At 43.6% G+C, this 18492-nt stretch overlaps 1 protein-coding gene across 2 annotated transcripts in view; it reads left to right on the forward strand.

Moving 5' to 3' along the window:
• Window positions 1-409: 409 nt before the first annotated feature.
• The window catches only part of VIPR1 (vasoactive intestinal peptide receptor 1), a 997445-nt gene continuing 979362 nt past the window's right edge, over window positions 410-18492 (forward strand). Inside the window, exon 1 of one of the 2 annotated variants that reach the window (XM_069210994.1) lies at window positions 410-908. In XM_069210994.1, coding sequence (XP_069067095.1) covers window positions 849-908 — 60 coding nt within the window. In that variant the 5' untranslated portion in view covers window positions 410-848. The remainder of the gene's footprint in view (window positions 909-18492) is intronic. The other variant, XM_069210995.1, reaches the window with a different exon arrangement.

Consider the following 18492-nt stretch of genomic DNA (forward strand, 5'->3'; position numbering starts at 1 on the left):
TATTAATGATCACCCTCCCTCCACTTTCACTCACCAAAATGTGGTGAACTGTGCCTGACATCACAAGATCTCGGGGGCTGGGGGGACTCCGGCACCTGAAAGGCAATTTACACCCAGGCGTCAATAACACGCGCATAATGGGCATGCAGGTGAACTTTCTGTGTCCACGGTACCGGCTGCCGCATCAGACTACTCAGATCTTGGGTTCCTGCCTCCTGCCTGTTAGGAACCTATTGGTATGAGCTGCTGAGGAGCGGAACTGGACCAAAGGGCTGAGAGGATCGTTATCACACTCACACCATCAGATCCTGGCATGTCACCTAAAAGCACCTCCCACGTACTCACCCACTACGCCAAAGCGCCTCCCCCAGTGTCGTAGACTTGCAGTTACTGGCTCGTGCGCCGCAGCATTCACCCCGGTCCCACCCCTCTGCCTGACTTTATTTTCTTTAATGAAAGTGCGGGCTTGAAAGGCAGAACAGGGAGACGAGAGCAGATAGCTGACTGGGGGGTTTTCCTGGATCGGCAGGGAGGAGGGGGCACGTTGCTGGTGACAGCCTCTGTGCTGCAAGTGTAACCCCGAGCAAGGACATGCAACTCATGCATCCCCCAGGTGCCCACCCCAAGAGGACTTTTCTGCCATCCCGCACTCTTTGCTAAGGAAAGCGCCGTTCAGCTCACCGAAGATTTTCAAGTCAACTTCCTGCGAGCTGCAGTGAACTTTTTGTTTTAATCCTTTTATTTTTTACTTTTTTTTACTTTCTCTGTGGGAGGACGGTGACATTTGATATTATTTAAAATACTTTTGAAGAAGGAGGAAAGCGTCTGACCCCAGTCCTGCCGTTGTCATGGAGCTTTTAAGAACATACCTCGTGCTCTCTTTACTCTGCAGTTTGGCGCTCACATCTGTAAGTACAACGAAACGTTTACAGAAATGTTTTCTGCGGCGTGCGTGGGAATGTCATTTGGGGTCACTATACCACCAGAGCTCTGTTTTTTTTTTTTTAATAAGCTACGTCTCGCATAAATGCACACGTGTGATAAACATCCTGTTTCTTCTGTCTCGTCTCTGTTTTGTTATTCACAGTTGGCACATACCCACACTTCTAATCCATGTTTAATTTCTAACTTAATTCTGAAGTTCAATCATGTTACCAATAACGCCTAATAATGACAGGCAATGTAAATGCAGTCCATGGTGACAGAGTGATATTCCACGGATCACAGCCTTCGCTCTCATGAAGAAGACATGTCAGAGCTCAGGTCCCCATGAGTTACAGTCGGCGGATTACCCACTGTAAAGAATTCCTGGGGTGAGGGTCTACGGGCTGTGAGGACAGATTGATGCAAGATCTTGCATTTAAAGGTGAAGGCCGGGGTGAAATCAGGCGCTCAATTACGGGCGGGAGTAGAGCTCATGTCATATGCCATCTAGGGTGGGGTAGACAGCTTGCTTTTTTCTTATTTCCATTATTTTTTTTGCAGTTTTATATAGCAGGAACTTGACCCAGTGACCGAGCGCTTTACATGCGCTAAACATTACGCCCGGCCAATTTTTTCCTTTTTTGTTTTTAGGCAGTAGGAGATTATATCATTTTCCCAGCATCACTTGATGTTGAGTCAACGCCAGGACTCGAACCTGGTTCCCTACTTCCAAAATCATTTTCTCTCCCCGTAGGCCTCATCTGCATTTTAGTAGTAGTTGCCCTGCTTTCTATTACTTGCATCGACTTTAGAGGGTCATTGTATCGAAATTGCTTGGACTGGGAAAGTCAGGCACTGGAAGATGGCGAACCCAGTGGACTGTGGTTATTTCGGCATTCTACCTGTAGTTGCTTAGGTGACCTGTACCTCAGCATGAGAGGGAGGGGAGTGGAGAGATGTCAGGCGTTGACTTGCGGTGTCATCACCAGAGGGAGAAATTTGAATCCTGTTACATGAGAAGGGGGTTTGGGTACCAGGAATGCTTGAAGAGAGGTTTCATAGTCTGTGGGATTGGAAGGGGCAACATGGGTGCTGTGTAGTCATGTTGGTCTCTGTTCTTGGAAGTTCCTTGGATCCATGTAAGTACAAGGGACCACTGGGCACTTGAAACGTCTTTGGCACCTTGCAGGAGTTCACTTTGGCGGGTACCTGTAAGCACAGTCATCCACACTGGAAAACTGTTCAGGGAAAATTGCAGGGCACATCTGCCAATGTTTCCATCACCCATAGAAATGTAATTTATATGCGGTTTACATAGCCCCAGTCCACAATGTGGCTGCTTCTGGATGCTTGATTAAGGGAGACATCATACTGCTGTGAAAAAACAATTACATATATAGAAAGAAACCACCTGACATACCAGAAAAACATGTTCTATAAGTTTACTAATTAGAATAAGTGACAACAAGGGCTGAGTGATATGAGGGGAGACGCGTTGTTCTGCTGCTTAAGTTAACGACTTTGGAACGACAAGCTTTAGGCTGCAGCCTGGCTTCCTCACTGGATGAAACATGTGTGACCGTGGGCGGGCATTTAGTATTTTCGTGCCACGCAGTGGTGTTGGAGCACTGTTTAGAATGGAAGAACAAGCAGACCACTAGTCGCTACTTGGAAGCGCCTCTAAGCGAGCCAGTACGTGCTCTAATGCTATACCTAGCTCGTTGCATTAAGGGAGGCACCCGGCGCTCATGCTTGTTATCCAATGCCGACATTACAGGTCGCTACGTGAGGGTCTTGGGTTGAAGTAGAGAGTTCCCCCTTGACAGGAGATAAAACCTGGAGGATGAAGGGGGAGCCTGGTTCCACTGTATCACCGTTTGACGCCTGAATCTGGTGGAACTGAAGACGTCTAGTCGATTGCTAGAAAGACAAAGATATGCTCCCGGATATTTCTACTACTGCAGACTTCTTGTCACTGTGTAGTATTTGGCGCAACTGAAGACACGAGTGAGGAATACACGGAGCTTTCGATGTAAGAGCTAGCATATTGGAGTGGGTTTATAGTATCAAACCGCGGGAGATCGTGGTAGGTAGGGGGTCTGTGCAGTGGCGTAACAAAGGCCCCCGCAACCACCGGGGGGGGCGTGGGGAGAGAGCTCCGAGGGGCTCCCCTCAGCGCAGTGAATTGGCTCCTCCATGTACTGTTGGGGGTGGGGGACTGGAGGCTCTAGTTTCGTTACCATTCAACGTTGTATGGTCGACGTGAAGTGTGTGTGTAGAGCGCCGTCCCCGCACCGAGTGCACGGAGTCTACTGGTCAACACGTGAAACAAAAACCGGAGGCGCGGAATGAACAGGTGGGGATGTGTCTCCCTCTCGCCTACCTGTGTAATGCACTAAATACATGGCATTCTGGGAAGCACCCACGTCACAAAATGAGAGCCAACCGTCAGAATGTGTACAGCGGGTCTGTGGAGGAAGCCTGCAGCGCTTCCCAACACCCCTCCCGCAGACGTGCAATCAGACCACGGCGGGGCGAATCGCAATATAAACACGGTGCAATTCCTTGCGAAGCGCAACAGTGCAGGTGCAATAGCTGAGCGGGTTAAGCGCCAGCTGCTGAGATAACTCACGGGCTATAAACTTGGTCCATCCACTCACTCTTCGTAAAATCTTTACCTTTCATTTAATTGAAACATATTCTGAAATTGATCATCACACTGTTGTTGCTATCTTCCCTACCCCTTTCGGTGCTTTTGGGATGATTGCTAGTGACGTGGTTGGGAGTGCTGTAAAGGAAAACACAACAAAACGAAAACAATTAATTGCGGTAATAATATCACCCATGCTGTACAGGGCGCGAAAGCTGCAAACTCTGTATGAATGGTGTGTTGTTATTTCAATCCATTTCACAGGATCTGCATTGCAGTGTTGTCTGACAAGTAACTTACGGAGGGCTGTGCTGTTAGGATGCCTGCCTCGAAGAGAATGCCATGCAGTGCTCTTTGAATGTATTTTGCCATTTCCCCTCACACCTTAGTAAAAATCGTTTATCTCTTTTGTCACTTCCCCTCACACCACTCATCCTGATAAAATAGCAGATCTTTCGGTCTTGCATACTAGACAGTGCATGTGCTGTCCATTGTGAGAAATACTGTGGGCTTACCAAGAACATACTGGGGCTTGGAGTCCACCCAATGCTGACTATTGGTTGGCTTTCCTGTTATCCTCATTTGCTTGCTTCTTATTTGTGTCCCAGCTTGTCAAAAATGTGTTTGTCCCTCCCGTGCAGCATAGCCTCTTTACCATCTCTTTTGGTTGGCTGGCTTCTATGGCTTCTATGCGTCTACCGCATGCTTTTCATGTAATACTTTTTTTCCTTTGGGTTAGGCTCTTCTTGGAGTGCATGTGTTTTTCAGCTGTTTTCCTCTGCATTTGTGTTTCTCTCAGTTTACACGTTCTTCTCTCCACCCCCATGTGGATGCTGGAGCCCAAAAAGAAGGCTTTCCGTGAGCAAAAAATCAGCAAGGATGCCTTTGTGGTCACAAATAAAAAAACGGTTAGGTGGTAACCAGCGGTCTCCTTTTAGAACTTCGTTTCTGGTGCTTTCAACTTCAATAGTGCTTGCTGTTCACCTGCCTCTACCTCACCCCGTCCATTTCCAGTGCACGTCCCACATCAAAGCAGAGTATCACTGCACAGCTCTGTGTTGTCATTGGTTGTGACAACTAATCATTTTTAGGCGATGTAGAACGGTATTTTATGACTTCATGTTCCTAGGACACCCTTAATCCAGTTTCAGTATTCTTTATACATACTGTTGTGTTCTAGCCCTTGTAGCGTAATCGGTTTGATTGAAAACCAGGACTACAGCTCTCAGAATCAAACTGGACAATGTCATTGCATATTAATGATGATAGTGTTCTCAGTGGGGTGAAAATGGAGGAGGGATTGGGTCTCTAAAAGGGGCATGCCAATGAAGCGAAACTAATAATCCTTTTCAAAAGCTGTAGCCTTTGTGATTTCGAGCTTGTCTGGAAATTAATAAACTAAAATCCTGTTTTTGGGTGCTTTTCAGTGAGTTTTGAGTTGTTGTATTCAGATATATCATACAACAACAAACATGACGAACTAGCTATACCTATTGACTTTGCTAATTATTGATAGCAGTATCAGTTAAAAGAGTAACAAGGGCGATTTTCTTGTGAATAATTCGATTTTTTTTTTCAATTCTGAAAATATGAGTCAGAGAAATGAAGATAAATAAGGACTACTGGAATGGTAGTGGTCTTTGACTTGCCACAGTTATTCCCATTCTTCCTTTCACATCACTGTGCTCAGTAGACACAATTTGTCAAGCTCTTATTTCCTTTTTCTCCCTGCATCTTTCTGAAATTCTGCATCTTCATACCTAACACCACATCTCTTTCCTTGTTACCACTGTCTTTTTCACTCTTTCCTTCCCCACGTACCTCCTTTCATCCTCTACATGTCACCATCACCCCACACTCGCTTGTAAGCTGTCCACTCGCTTGTAAGCACACTGCATTTTCTTTTTATTTGGTGCTGTCAATATTTGGACGCTCTTTAAATCCTACACACTCTTTTTTATAGACACACAATTACAGTTGGCACATATATGGCCATTGTACTGTGTGCTCTGTAGATAGGCCAAGGAATGGATGAGCAAGTATATTGAACACCTTTATGACCCAGTACAGGCTCTTTGAGAACCTCACACTGCCATCAGTCTCAAATACAAATCTCCCAGTTGTTACTTTATCCGAAACACCCTCCCACAATCTGAACCAGATCACAGACAAAGAATTCGATCCTGAACTTTTCACCTGCAAATTATTGCCATTACGTGTTTTGGTCTAATTAGTCCTATAGCAGCGAGCCAAGACTACAACACCCTGAGGCATTAAGCTGACACACAAAAGGATAGGACCGGATTGTTTTTCCCTTAGTTGCATGGAGTGAAGTGTCCAATCAATCTTTGGAGAGGCATTATCCAATAGAAAAAAGTGAAATATGTTAACAGGACTTGAAACAGTAGTCAATTGAGAGTGTTTTTGTAAAACATTTTTTGTTAGTGAAGTGGAAAAATAAGAAAAAACACACTTTAACAGGTGCTGCCCAAAGAACTGTCTATACCAACTGGTAACGTTGAAGGTAAAAGAAAAGCAACCACTTAAGTTTTGAAAGACTACATGTCATACTTCAACACTTATGTGTAGCAGACGATTTGCATAGTTGCAAAAACAAATATACAAGAATGTTTTTCTGCTTCCATATTGCCAAATTTACAGTCTACATTGACACGTTTCAGCTTACTCAGTGATCAATGCAGAGACTTAATCAGGTCAAAAGAAAAAATATATGCTAAACTAATAATATTGTCAACAGACCTGTGCAAGTAAACATGAGCAATGGACTGTCAATGATATGAATTATAGACACACAGGCACACATCATAACTTTTTCTTTTTCAGAAAATCTACCACTTCTCATTACTTCATTAGTGATTTGTTGTGTTGTTTTCTGTTTTATTCGAGAATCATAGAGTATTCCAACTATTGGTCAAATTGTACAACAACAGAGTGAATATAGTATAAACTACAAAGCAATGTTGTTTGAAAATCTGATTTCAGTTTTGTGTATTTATCTATAATAAAAAACTATCCAGCCACACAATCCCAGCTGCATAGGATTTATCATACGTGATCAATTAATATTTTAGCTCAGAAAATGTACTTTCTTTTCCCCTAATTAACCAGTATCCAGTTCTGGCAGCTATTTTTATGTGGAATAGAGTTCAAAGACAATTCCTTCAAATCCCCCGATGTTTGAGTTTCTGCTGTGCACTTATACTAATGCACAGCTGGTGGCACCCATGCATGTTCTGTGTTTATTGTGAATAGCAGCAGCTGACAAGAGGAGGAGGAACTGAATCTCTCTCTCTCTCTCTCTCTCTCTCTCTCTCTCTCTCTCTCTCTCTCTCTCTCTCTCTCTCTCTCTCTCTCTCTCTCTCTCTCTCTCTCTCTCTCTCTCTCTCTCTCTCGCACTAAGCTCTGCATACCGCACTTTAAGGACAATCTATGGTTCCATTCGTCTTAGTTTCCAGTCCTTAAGAAGGAGTCAAAGTCAAAAGAAGTACACCTGGACACTTATATCTGGCTACTAGAATTATCAGAGCATCAGAGGAATCAAAGATACAAGACAAACCCACAAAATGCAATAGTGAAATTGGTTGAGCCTGGCATAGGAACTAAACCTCTCTTAGTAGATAGATATGTGTATCAGTTATACTGCATGAAGAAGTGTCACCCATGTTTTATGGCCTGGTACTACCAGGATGGACTCAACCTCTGTATGAAAGAGTTCTTCATAAAAGACACACTTGATAAGTTGGGATCCAGAAAAGCTAAAAATACCTTGAGACAAACTTAAATTGAGTAATAGGAATGCTTTAAGCCCTGATGAATGCCCCTGACTCACTCCTGCAGCACTAGTATGAGCAGAAACATTTTAGACTTAACCGAATGGGTATTGTCCACTTTTGTTTATAACAATACCGGAGGTATCTACCATTGAAGGTAATTCCTTAGTTTATCTCAAGATATTTTTTAACTTTTCTGAATCCCACCTTATCAAGTGTGTCTCATTTAATGAACTCACTCATATAGAAGTTGAGTCCATAAAGGAAGCATTTCTTACCAGGGTGGGGTAAGGTAGCCACTGATAAAAAATGCCGCAAAACGCAGATGAGGCTTCCTCATCCAGTATAACAGATACACATATCTTTCTACTAAGATTGGTCAAATGCCTATGCCAGGCATAATCAATATCACCATTGCCTTTTTTTTTTTTTGTTTGCTTTGGCCTGCGTGCGTTGGATGTACCTCCATTTCTCTCTCTGTGTTAGACGAATCAAAGATACACCTTTCTGTGTCACTTTAGTAGGTAGCAAAGGGACAAAATTAAGTTGTTTTGAATTGTGAAGGTCTGTGTGTACCTAATGTATGTAGGTCTCTGTGCGTATCTGCCTTAAAATTACTATTTGCATAATACACATTAATAACTGAATTGCTTTTGGAGTTTAATAGTCTGTGTTATTACAATCCACGTGATGGAACCAATTTTGTCACCCGCAGTAGAATGAAAGATTAAGTTAAAACTTGCAAAGTTTCAAACATATATCTTAGAGGTTGCATGCAGCCGTTAGCAGTGGGGAGCAAAACTTCCTGAGATAATATACTAGGGATAGACCCAGTGCCACTCATTCTAGATATACAAACCCACCGAGATATCTTGAAATAAAAAACACACCGGGACATTCAGATTACACACAATGCTCTACAGTAAGTATAGTACTGATCTAACCTACTTTATGGTGATGCAAACCTGCAATCAGAGATTTCACACCAAACGTTAAAAGAAGTGCATTAACCACCTAAGGTGTCTCAACAGAGGAGCACACCTAGGCTCGTTGGATGCACGCATTAGAATTAACGTCTAACTCCATCAGCTATCTTAGAATGTGGTCTGTTAAAAAAACAATAAAACATTCCAGAAGATCCTTATCACTCATTTGTAGCGTAGATTAAACTCAAGCGTCCCCACGGCGTATTTATGCATTCACTTTCCATTAGCTGATTTCCTTGGCGCAGAAGTCCAAATGTAACTTGAACTACTTTGCCTTTTATCTACAGGAAACATAAACATTCACGCTCTTCAGAAGGAACAGAAAATCCATGGGTGAATCTGAAGTCACGATTTAGGACAAATTGATAAATAATTTAAAATTAGCTCCTCCCACCTACAGCACAGATTCTTCCAAAAGACATTAGTCAGCGAATGCCTGCATACTGGCTAACCCATGATTCACCCAATTAGGGCGCGCACATTAATAATGTAGCACCGCCAGTTGAGGCACATTTGTTTCTGCTGAGGGACTTGTCCGCGTCTTCTGCTCTTCATAGCCCAGCTGGCAGGCTGTCGTTTACAGACCAGCAGTAAAAGCTGCTGCAGCAGCAGGTTCCGTTTTCGAAAGGAGGCGTGGGCTAGAAGCGAAGGAGCCAAGTAAAGAGGTTTACCGCAGCCCACTCGACTCAATGCTGCGAGCAAATCCGCAGCGGAGCATTGAGCAAACGGCAAAAAGTAGCGCCGAGCCGCATTTCCTGCCCATCATTCACCGATGACGTCTTTCATTGGCCGTGCTTGCTCTAGTGATACTGTGATAAACATACATAGGATTTTGCGTCAGATGAGCGAGTGTGGTGTTGCGAGATCTGTGATACTTCATCCATTACAAATTTCACTGCGCAGAAAGTTTCCTACATTTTACATGCATAATAGCTGAAAATTTGCCACGGAAGTAAAGTCACACGATTTTCCTTTTGTCAATTGTTGCGCTTTTTCCTTTGGTGATAGAATTCAATGAAAAAAGCCAGGTTTACTGTTTTAGTTGATGTGTCTTTAAAACTCTGTAATCCAACCTGTTTTCTCCATGTGCAGGTCCTAGTTTTTAAAAATAGAGAACTATAGTCCTTATTTAGAGTTTGGCACTCTGGACCTGCCGTCACAAAAATGGCAGATGTCCTGTTCACCGCATTACAGGTACATTATTGCCTATGGCATTTGTAATATAGCTAGGGTGACCACCTGGCATTGAGGCAAATTCTGGACAGGAATGTAAAAGATTTTGGACAAAGGGTCAAAATTCAGGACGAAAGGATTAAAATTCTGGACAAAAATTCAAGAACAAGCCTCAGTTTTACAGACACACCCAAGAGAGGCTATGACTCACTACCTTATCAGTGCATTTATTTACTCTTTTTTTTTTTAACATAGCATTATTTATTCATTGTGGTCTTTTTGTGATTGCCTCTTGGTATATGCTACATTGAGGTGTCACATTAGGTCCTTGTTCAATAGTAAATGAATGCCCTTCACCACTGTGTCAAAACCATCACCCCTACCCAAATCTACCCAATCTTTCTTAAAGAGAAAGTAACAACAACATTATGATTATGTTCTTGAACGTTTTAAAAACCCTGGTAAACAGTTTGGGATACAATAAGGTAATTAACCTTATGCTAGTTTAAACAAATTGAACAAAAGCATCTGGCTCACCCCAACCGCCCATGGACTTTCAACCTAAAAAAAAATAATAATGAGGCAGGGCAGATGGTGTGGGTGACAGTCTCACACCTGATGTCAGGATGTGAGGTACCCACAACTTGTCTGTAGTCTCAAAAAACTAGAGTGTATGTCTGAGACTCTACATTTATCTCAGAACTGGGAGCCCAGACTACCAGTCAAAGATAATAAAAGAGGCGGATGAAATCGAGATCAAGTGGGAGGTTGTTGCTAAGAACCAGATAAATAAGGAAAAGAAGAACAAGGTGGGACAATTCCTAAAATCAGACAAGATGGGTCCACCAAGACTATCAGAAGGTATTGGATACCTGGGGAGTTGTCGCTGCAGACAAGAGAGAAATGGAAGAGGCACTGTCAAGTGGTTGAACAAGCAGCACCCACCCTCCTTGGCAAACTCTTCTGGTGCAATGGTCCACTCTTCATGCTTGTTAAGGGTGAGCAGGGGCCAGACCCCTTGCAAAGTTGTGCAAGGCATTTGCCCTCTTTGTCCCTGTCTTAAAATGGTTTTGAAATTGAGCAAAAGCGACACTAGCGATCTGTGTTATCTCTAAGTGTCAAATACACATGGAATCTTCAAAATATTTGGGATGTAAATTGCACAAACAAAATGTAATTAGTGTTTCTTTAACATATGGAACTGTTTTCCCCTTTATATACCATGAGATCTCAGATTGAACTGGGAACCAGTTACTTTTCGATACCTAGTGATTAACCCCTTCGCTGCCAGGCCTTTTCCCCCTCAGGTGGCAGGCCTTTTTTTGGCTATTTGGGGCAGGGTGCTCTTAGGCCCTCATAACTTTTTGTCTACATAAGCTACCCATGTCAAATTTGCGTCCTTTTTTCCAACATCTTAGGGATTCTAGAGGTACCCAGACTTTGTGGGTTCCCATAAAGGAGACCAAGAAATTAGCCAAAATACAGCGAACATTTTGTTTAAAAAAAATGGGAAAAAGGGCAGCAGAAGAATGCTTGTGTTTTTTCCCCTGAAAATGGTATCAACAAAGGGTTTGTGTTGCTAAAATCACCAGCTTCCCAGCTTTCAGGAACAGGCAGACTTGAAACAGAAAACCCAATTTTTCAAAACGATTTTGGCATTTTACTGGGGCATACCCAATTTTTATGATTTTTTTGTGCTTTCAGCCTCCTTCCAGTCAGTGACAGAAATGGATGTGAAACCAATGCTGGATACCAGAAACCTAAACATTTATGAAAAGTAGACACAATTCTGAATTCAGCAATGGGTAATTTGTGTAGATCCTACAAGGGTTTCCTACAGAAAATAACAACTGAAATTAAAAATATTGAAATTGAGGTGCAAAAACCAGCCATTTTTCTCTATGTTTTACTCTGTAACTCTTTCCTGCGATGTCAGATTTTTTAAAGCGATATACCGTTATGTCTGCTGGACTATTCTGGTTGTGGGGATATATAGGGCTTGTAGGTTCATCAAGAACCCTAGGTATCCAGAGCCAATAAATGAGCCGCACCTTGCAGTGGTTTTTCATTCTATACCTGGTATGCAGAAATTCATTTGCTGAAATATAAAGAGTGAAAACTAGGTATCAAGAAAACCTTTGTATTTCACAAATGGGCACAAGATAAGGTGTTGAGGAGCAGTGGTTATTTGCACATCTCTGAATTCCGGGGTGCCCATACTAGCATGTGAATTACAGGGCATTTCTCAAATAGATGTCTTTTTCACACACTGTCTTATATTTGGAAGGAAAAAATGTAGAGAAATACAAGGGGCAATAACTCTTGTTTTGCTATCCTATGTTCCCCTAAGTCTCACGATAAAAATTATACCTCACTTGTGTGGGTAGGCCTAGCGCCCACAACAGGAAATGCCCCAAAACACAACATGGACACATCACATTATTCCAAAGAAAACAGAGGTGTTTTTTGCAAAGTGCCCACCTGTGGATTTTGGCCTCTAGCTCACCTAGGGAAACCTACCAAACCTGTACATTTTTGAAAACTAGAGACCTAGGGGAATCCAAGATGGGGTGACTTGTGGGGCTCGCACCAGGTTCTGTTACCCAGAATCCTTTGCAAATCACAAAATTGGGCTAAAAAAAAACAATATCCCTCACATTTCGGTGACAGAAAGTAATGGAATCTGAGAGGAGCCACAAATTTCCTTCCACCCAGCGTTCCCCCAAGTCTCCCGATAAAAATGATATCTCACTTGTGTGGGTAGGCCTAGTGCCAGCAACAGGAAATGCCCCAAAACCCAACGTGGACACATCACATTTTTCCACAGAAAACAGAGGTGTGTCTTGCAAAGTGCCTACCTGTGGATTTTGGCCTCTAGCGCAGCCGGTACCTAGGGAAACCTTCCAAATCTGTGCATTTTCGAAAACTAGAGACCTAGGGGAATCCAAGATGGGGTGACTTGTGGGGCTCTCACCAGGTTCTGTTACCCAGAATCCTTTGCAAACCTCATATTTTGGCTAAAAAACAATTTCCCTCACATTTCGGTGACAGAAAGTTCTGGAATCTCAGAGGAGCCACAAATTTCCTTCCACCCAGTGTTCCTCCAAGTCTCCCGAAAAAAATGATACCTCACTTGTGTGGGTAGGCCTAGTGCCCGCGACAGGAAATGCCCCAAAACACAACGTGGACACATCACATTTTTCCACAGAAAACAGAGGTGTTTTTTGCAAAGTGCCTACCCGTGGATTTTGGCCTCTAGCTCAGCTGGAACCTAGGGAAACCTACCAAAATTGTGCATTTTTTAAACTAGAGACCTAGGGGAATCCAAGATGGGATGACTTGTGGGTCTCTCTCCCGGTTCTGTTACCCAGAATCCTTTGCAAACCTTAAAATTTGGCTAAAAAAAACACTTTTTCCTCACATTTCTGTGACAGAACGTTCTGGAATCTGAGATTCCTTTCACCCAGCATGTCCCCAAGTCTCCCGATAAAAATGGTACCTCAGTTGTGTGGGTAGGCCTTGTGCTCACAACCGGTAATGCCCCAAAACTCTGGACACATCAAAATTATCAAATACAAAACTACCTGTTTTTGCGGGGGGGCACCTGCGGTTTTGGTCCTATGCTCAGCAGCTGTCTAGGGAAACCTACCAAACCCAGACATTTCTGAAAAACTAGACACCCGAGGGAGTGCAAGGAGGTGTGAGTTGCGTGGATCCCCCAATGTTTTCTTTCCCAGAATCCTCACCAAACCTCAAATTTAGCTAAAACATCAAATTGTTCCCACATGTTTCTGAGGGATCACTGCACTGGGATGAATTTCCTACCACCCAATGTTCCCCTCAGTCTCCCGGTAAAAATGATACCTCACTTGTGTAGATGGGCAAAGTGCTTGTAACAGGAAAGAGCCAAAAACATGTTGAAATTGAGGGGGGAACCAAAGTGGGTCCAAAAGGGCAGTTTGAAAAAAAAACATTTTTAGGCTAGTGCAGCAGAATTTCTATCTGTATAGATGAGACAAGGCTGGGTGGTAGGAATTTTGTGGATTCCTGCAGATTCCGGAAGGTTCCATCACAAAAATGGGGGAACAATGTGTAATTTCCAGCAAAGTTGGAGGTTTGCAGGGCATTGTTGGTAAGAAAATGGTGCAGGCTGCATGTGAAGCACACCACCTTGGACTCACCCAGATGTTTAGTTTTCAGATGTGTCTAGGTCTTGTGGATGTTTCTACATGGCAGCGTCCCAAAGTTCAAAAAGTGCAGCCCTCGCCATTCCAAGTGGGACAATTTTGAGAGTTAGCCAAGCTCTCATGGCCCAAATGTAAAACCAAAACCCCAAATAATCAAATGTCCACTTGCTTGCCTTGGGATAAGATGTTTTAGTATGCTGGTGGGAGCCAAAAAGACTGTTACCCCCTTCAGTTGGGGTGGGGGCATCACCATGCCCATACTGGTTGGTAGCCACCACCACACAATTTTTTGTTTTTTTAAATTCCCTGGCATTTAGTAGACTTTCTGCCCCTGGGGTGTGGATTGGGGGTAATTGCCCCATCTGCCCACTGGTGGGCAGAACAACTTTGGCCCCATTTATTTGGGGTGGGGGTATTGCCATACCCCCACCCTCTTATTTTGAAAAAAAAAATCTTCCCTGGTATCTGGTGGGCTTTCTACAAAAATAGGCTGATCTGCCCCCAATGGGGGCAGATATGGCCCACAGTAATGTGCCCCCATGGGGAGCGACCCTTGCCCAAGGGGCTGCCCCCCCAAACAAAACACACACATACACATACACACACACACACCAATCCCTGGTGCCTACGTGGTTTCTGCTTCCCAGGGGTAGATCAGCCTAAAAGAAATAGGCCGATCTGCCCCCAAGGAGGGCACAAATGGCCTAAAATAAATTTGCCCCCCAGGGGAATGACCCTTGCCTAAGGGGGTCGCTCCCCTTGCGTGAAATTGACACAAAAAAATATAAATCCCTGGTGTCTTGTGGTTTTTGCACCCCATGGGGCAGATTGGCCTAATAAAAATAGGTCAATCTGCCCCCAAGGGGGGCTGAAATGGTCAAAAGATAATGTTGCCCTCCATGGGAGCAACCATTGCCTAAGAGGTTTCTCCCCACATATAAAAAAAAAAAAAAAATCCCTGGTGCCTGGAGGTTTCTGATCCCCCTGGGGGCAGATAGGCCTAATTGCAATAGGCTGATCTGCCCCCAAGTGCGGCAGAAATAGCCTAAAACAAATTTGCCCCCTTCTAGGGGAGCGACCCTTGTCTAAGGGGTCGCTCCCCTCATGTGAAACTGACAAAAAAAAATCCCTGGTGTCCAGTGGTTTCTGCCTCCCTTGGGGGCAGATTGGCCTAATGAAAATAGGCTAACCTACCCTCAAGGGGGGCAGAAATGGCCTAATATTAATTTAGCCCCCAGGGGAGCGACCCTTGCCTAAGGGGTGGCTCCCCACATATAAAAAAAATAGAACAAAAAAAAATCCCTGGTGTCTTGAGGTTTCTGCCCCCCAGGGGCAGATCAACCTAATTCCCTGGTGTCTAGTGGCATTTCTACTGCCCGATCGCATGTCGATCGAGCAGCAGAAATCCTCTGAGAGACTTAAAAAGATTGGAAAGACCTTTCCTCTCCTTTCATGCCTCTCTGCCCCCTCCACATGATCGGAAGAGAAATGCTTTTGTACTCTCTATGCCACTCTCTATGCCACTCTACTCCACTCTACAACACTATGCCACCAACTTTTAGACATGCTGAACAGCAGCCACTCTGTTGTATAACATGGCTAAAACACATTGGCAAAGCGAATAACTCTTGCATAGACGAGACCTATTGGCTTTGCCAATGTTTGTTAGTACTGTGAGGTACAGAGGTTCCTGAAAGAACTGTGAATGTGTAAATCCTTATTTCAAACATGCATTACACACATAATAATAAAGACTGCTACAAATTGTGCAAATAGGTTTCGGTTAAATAAAAAAAGTCCTTCTAAAATACAGATTTGAATAACATACAGTTTATACCTAGTACTAACATGTTTTTTTATAATAGTCCAACAAAACCACACACTCCACCGTTCACCTTGGAAGACCCTTAAGGTACCTCTCTAAAAGAAAATGTCTTTGTCATCAGAAATCTTCAAGTGACTCCTTTGATTAAAGTCAATCTATGGTGTAGGGTGTACTACTTCTGAATGCACTTTTACGAAGGTGGCATCTTTTTACCTTCCATATAGGACAGCAGGCCTGATAGGCAAAACATGCTCTTACCTGGTACCCTTACCCTCCACTCTACTATTAAGTTTGAATCGGATGAGTGGGGAGAGAGAGAGGACATAAGGCCTGCCACCCTGTTTTCTTATCTACCATTGTTGCATATCGTGGGAATTTGCTGGGGTAAACTGCTCAGATGAATCTCGAGCACCAAGACTTGTGTTTATTTTCTGCACTCCATATTCGGTGTTTAGATCATAAACATAGTTTCCAGATGTCTGTTTGAGATTTAATGATGATTTCTAAAACATGATTGCAGACTTGAAAGATGAGCTCCAGAAGTGCTACAGCGAGAGAGTCGATTCGTTAAGACATCTCTGTGATCACACTCACAGACCCTCTGGAACTCACCTTGGAGGGTATTACCCCTTTGCTCAGGCACGACCAACATTTTTTGCTTCAGTGTACCCGAGCATAGATCAGAATTCTGGCGTAGTCTGGAGGCACCTGGGGCCATATTACAAGGCCCATGGTGCAGTGCGGTGCAGCAAGTGCCTTGCTGCGCTGCCCTGCATCATCGGGAAAGGCTAAAAATGCGCTATAGTTTGTTGGCACTACACAGGTTAATAAAATACATCTATGGGGATATTACACTCCAACACATAGTTAACTGGTGAAAAAAGACAGGGCTAGATAAATAAATGTGGGAGGAGGTGAGACAGCAGAATGCCATAAATGGGTCTTTTGAGAAATCATAACTTAATGAGAAGAAAATGATAAAGAAGACAGGTTGCAAACACAAAATTGTGTGCGAAGATGCCACAATAAATGCATTTGTTTGCTGCAAAATTTCTATTTTTATTTCGCCAAATTTTCAAATTAATGCTGCAAAGGTTGGGGGTCTGTAAAGTGAACCTGCTCTACATTTCATAAAATGCAGTAGATTGTTAAACAAAAACATACTACACAATAGCACCACACCCCATGTGATCTGGCACCCTGAAAAAGAAAGATACATATAACTATGGTTACAAGGAGCAAGGTCACAAGCTCAGACAACCCTTAATCTAGTCAAGTTTTTTTCTTTGTTAAACTATTGTTACCAAACATTTTAGTCAGATTGGAGTTTAACCAGAAATTTGTCACATAAGGTATAGAGTTGCTAAGTGAAAGTCCTGGAGATAAGCAAAGTTCCCCTTAGTACATCTAGCTATCTGGTAACCTCAATACTAATGTAGTCTTGAGAAGATTGATCTGGCTTTCACTGAAGGATAGGGTGAAAAGCAAAGTGCCATATGTCATGGCCTTTGTTGAAAATGGGGTCTTTAGTAGGCAGTCAGGTTACCCCCTGTCCAAGCAAGGACCCTCACTCTAGTCAGGGTAAAGGAAAATCACCCTCAGTTAACCCCTGTTCACCCCCTTGGTAGCTTGGCACAAGAAGGCAGGCTTAACTTCAGAGACCAGGTGTAACGTATTTGTACCAACACACACAGCAATATAGTAAAATGCCACAAAACGACTCAACACAGGTTAAGAGATATAGCCAATATCTATTTAAACAAAACAAGACCAAAACAACAAAAATCCAACATATACAAGTCAAGTTATGATTTTTTAAAGATGAAACTCAAAAATAGTGCTTAGAAACACAAAATACTTTGATGAGGTGATAACACAGCATCGTGACGGAGTCGTTCCCAACAATCCGATGCCAATGGCGCTGGGTACGGAGGCATGCAGACCCCCAGGTACAGTGCCTTAGTAAAATTGGAAAACAAGTCAGTGGGCAAAGTCGGGGATAGTGGTGTCGTAAAATCCAAGGCGGCATCAGTTCTAGTGCTGCGGGGAGAAGGAGTGGAGGCGTCATGAAGAGGCATCAGGTCCTTGCTGCGGAATGGTGGAGGTGAAGTGGCATCGGTGTGAAGCAACGTCGCACTCCAGCGAGGAACACAGAGTAATTTGCTGGCGGCATCATGGGATTCAGCAGCAGCGGTGGTCCGGAGTTGCCCGAAGTCGGTTTTCTTGGATTTTCACCAGCTTCTCCTTTCAAGGACCCAGGGACTGGATAGGGCACCACTTGTCAAGGCAGGAGTCCCAGCAGAGAGTCCAGGTGCTGGTAGGGGAAGTCTTTGATGGCCCTGAGAAGCAACTGCAAGGATAGCGCAACAAAGCACAGTTACAGTCAGGGGAAGCACTTCTCCTCAGCTCTTCAGCTTTTCTCCTTGGCAGAGGTTCTTCTTGATTCCAGAAGTGATCTAATTTTCAGGGGTTTTGGGTGTTCTTCTTGTACCCCTTGAAAAGAAAGTCTCTCTTGTTTGTGAGATCCTGCTGTGCCCATGCCAGGCCTCAGACACACACCATGGAGTTGGAAACTGCATAGTGTGAGGGCAGGCACAGCCCTTTCAGGTGTGAGTGAGTGACTACTCCTCCCTTCCCTCCCAGCACAGATGGCTCGTCAGGATATGCAGGCTGCACCCCAGCTCCCTTTGTGTCACTGTCTAGAGAGCGGCCCAACTGTCAAACTGACCCAGACAGTGACACAATACAGAAACTGGCAGAGTCACAGAATGGTTTAAGCAAAAAAATGCCTACTTTCTAAAAGTGGCATTTTCAAATACACAGTCTAAGAACCAACTTCACTAAAAGATGTATTCTTAAATCGTGAGCTCAGAGACCCTAAACTCCATATTTCTATTTGCGCCCTAAGGAAATTTTCACTTTAAAAATATTTAAAGGCAGCCCCCATGTTAAACTC

The sequence above is a fragment of the Pleurodeles waltl genome, chromosome 10 (genome assembly GCF_031143425.1).
Source record: "Pleurodeles waltl isolate 20211129_DDA chromosome 10, aPleWal1.hap1.20221129, whole genome shotgun sequence".
Classification (NCBI taxonomy): domain Eukaryota; kingdom Metazoa; phylum Chordata; class Amphibia; order Caudata; family Salamandridae; genus Pleurodeles; species Pleurodeles waltl.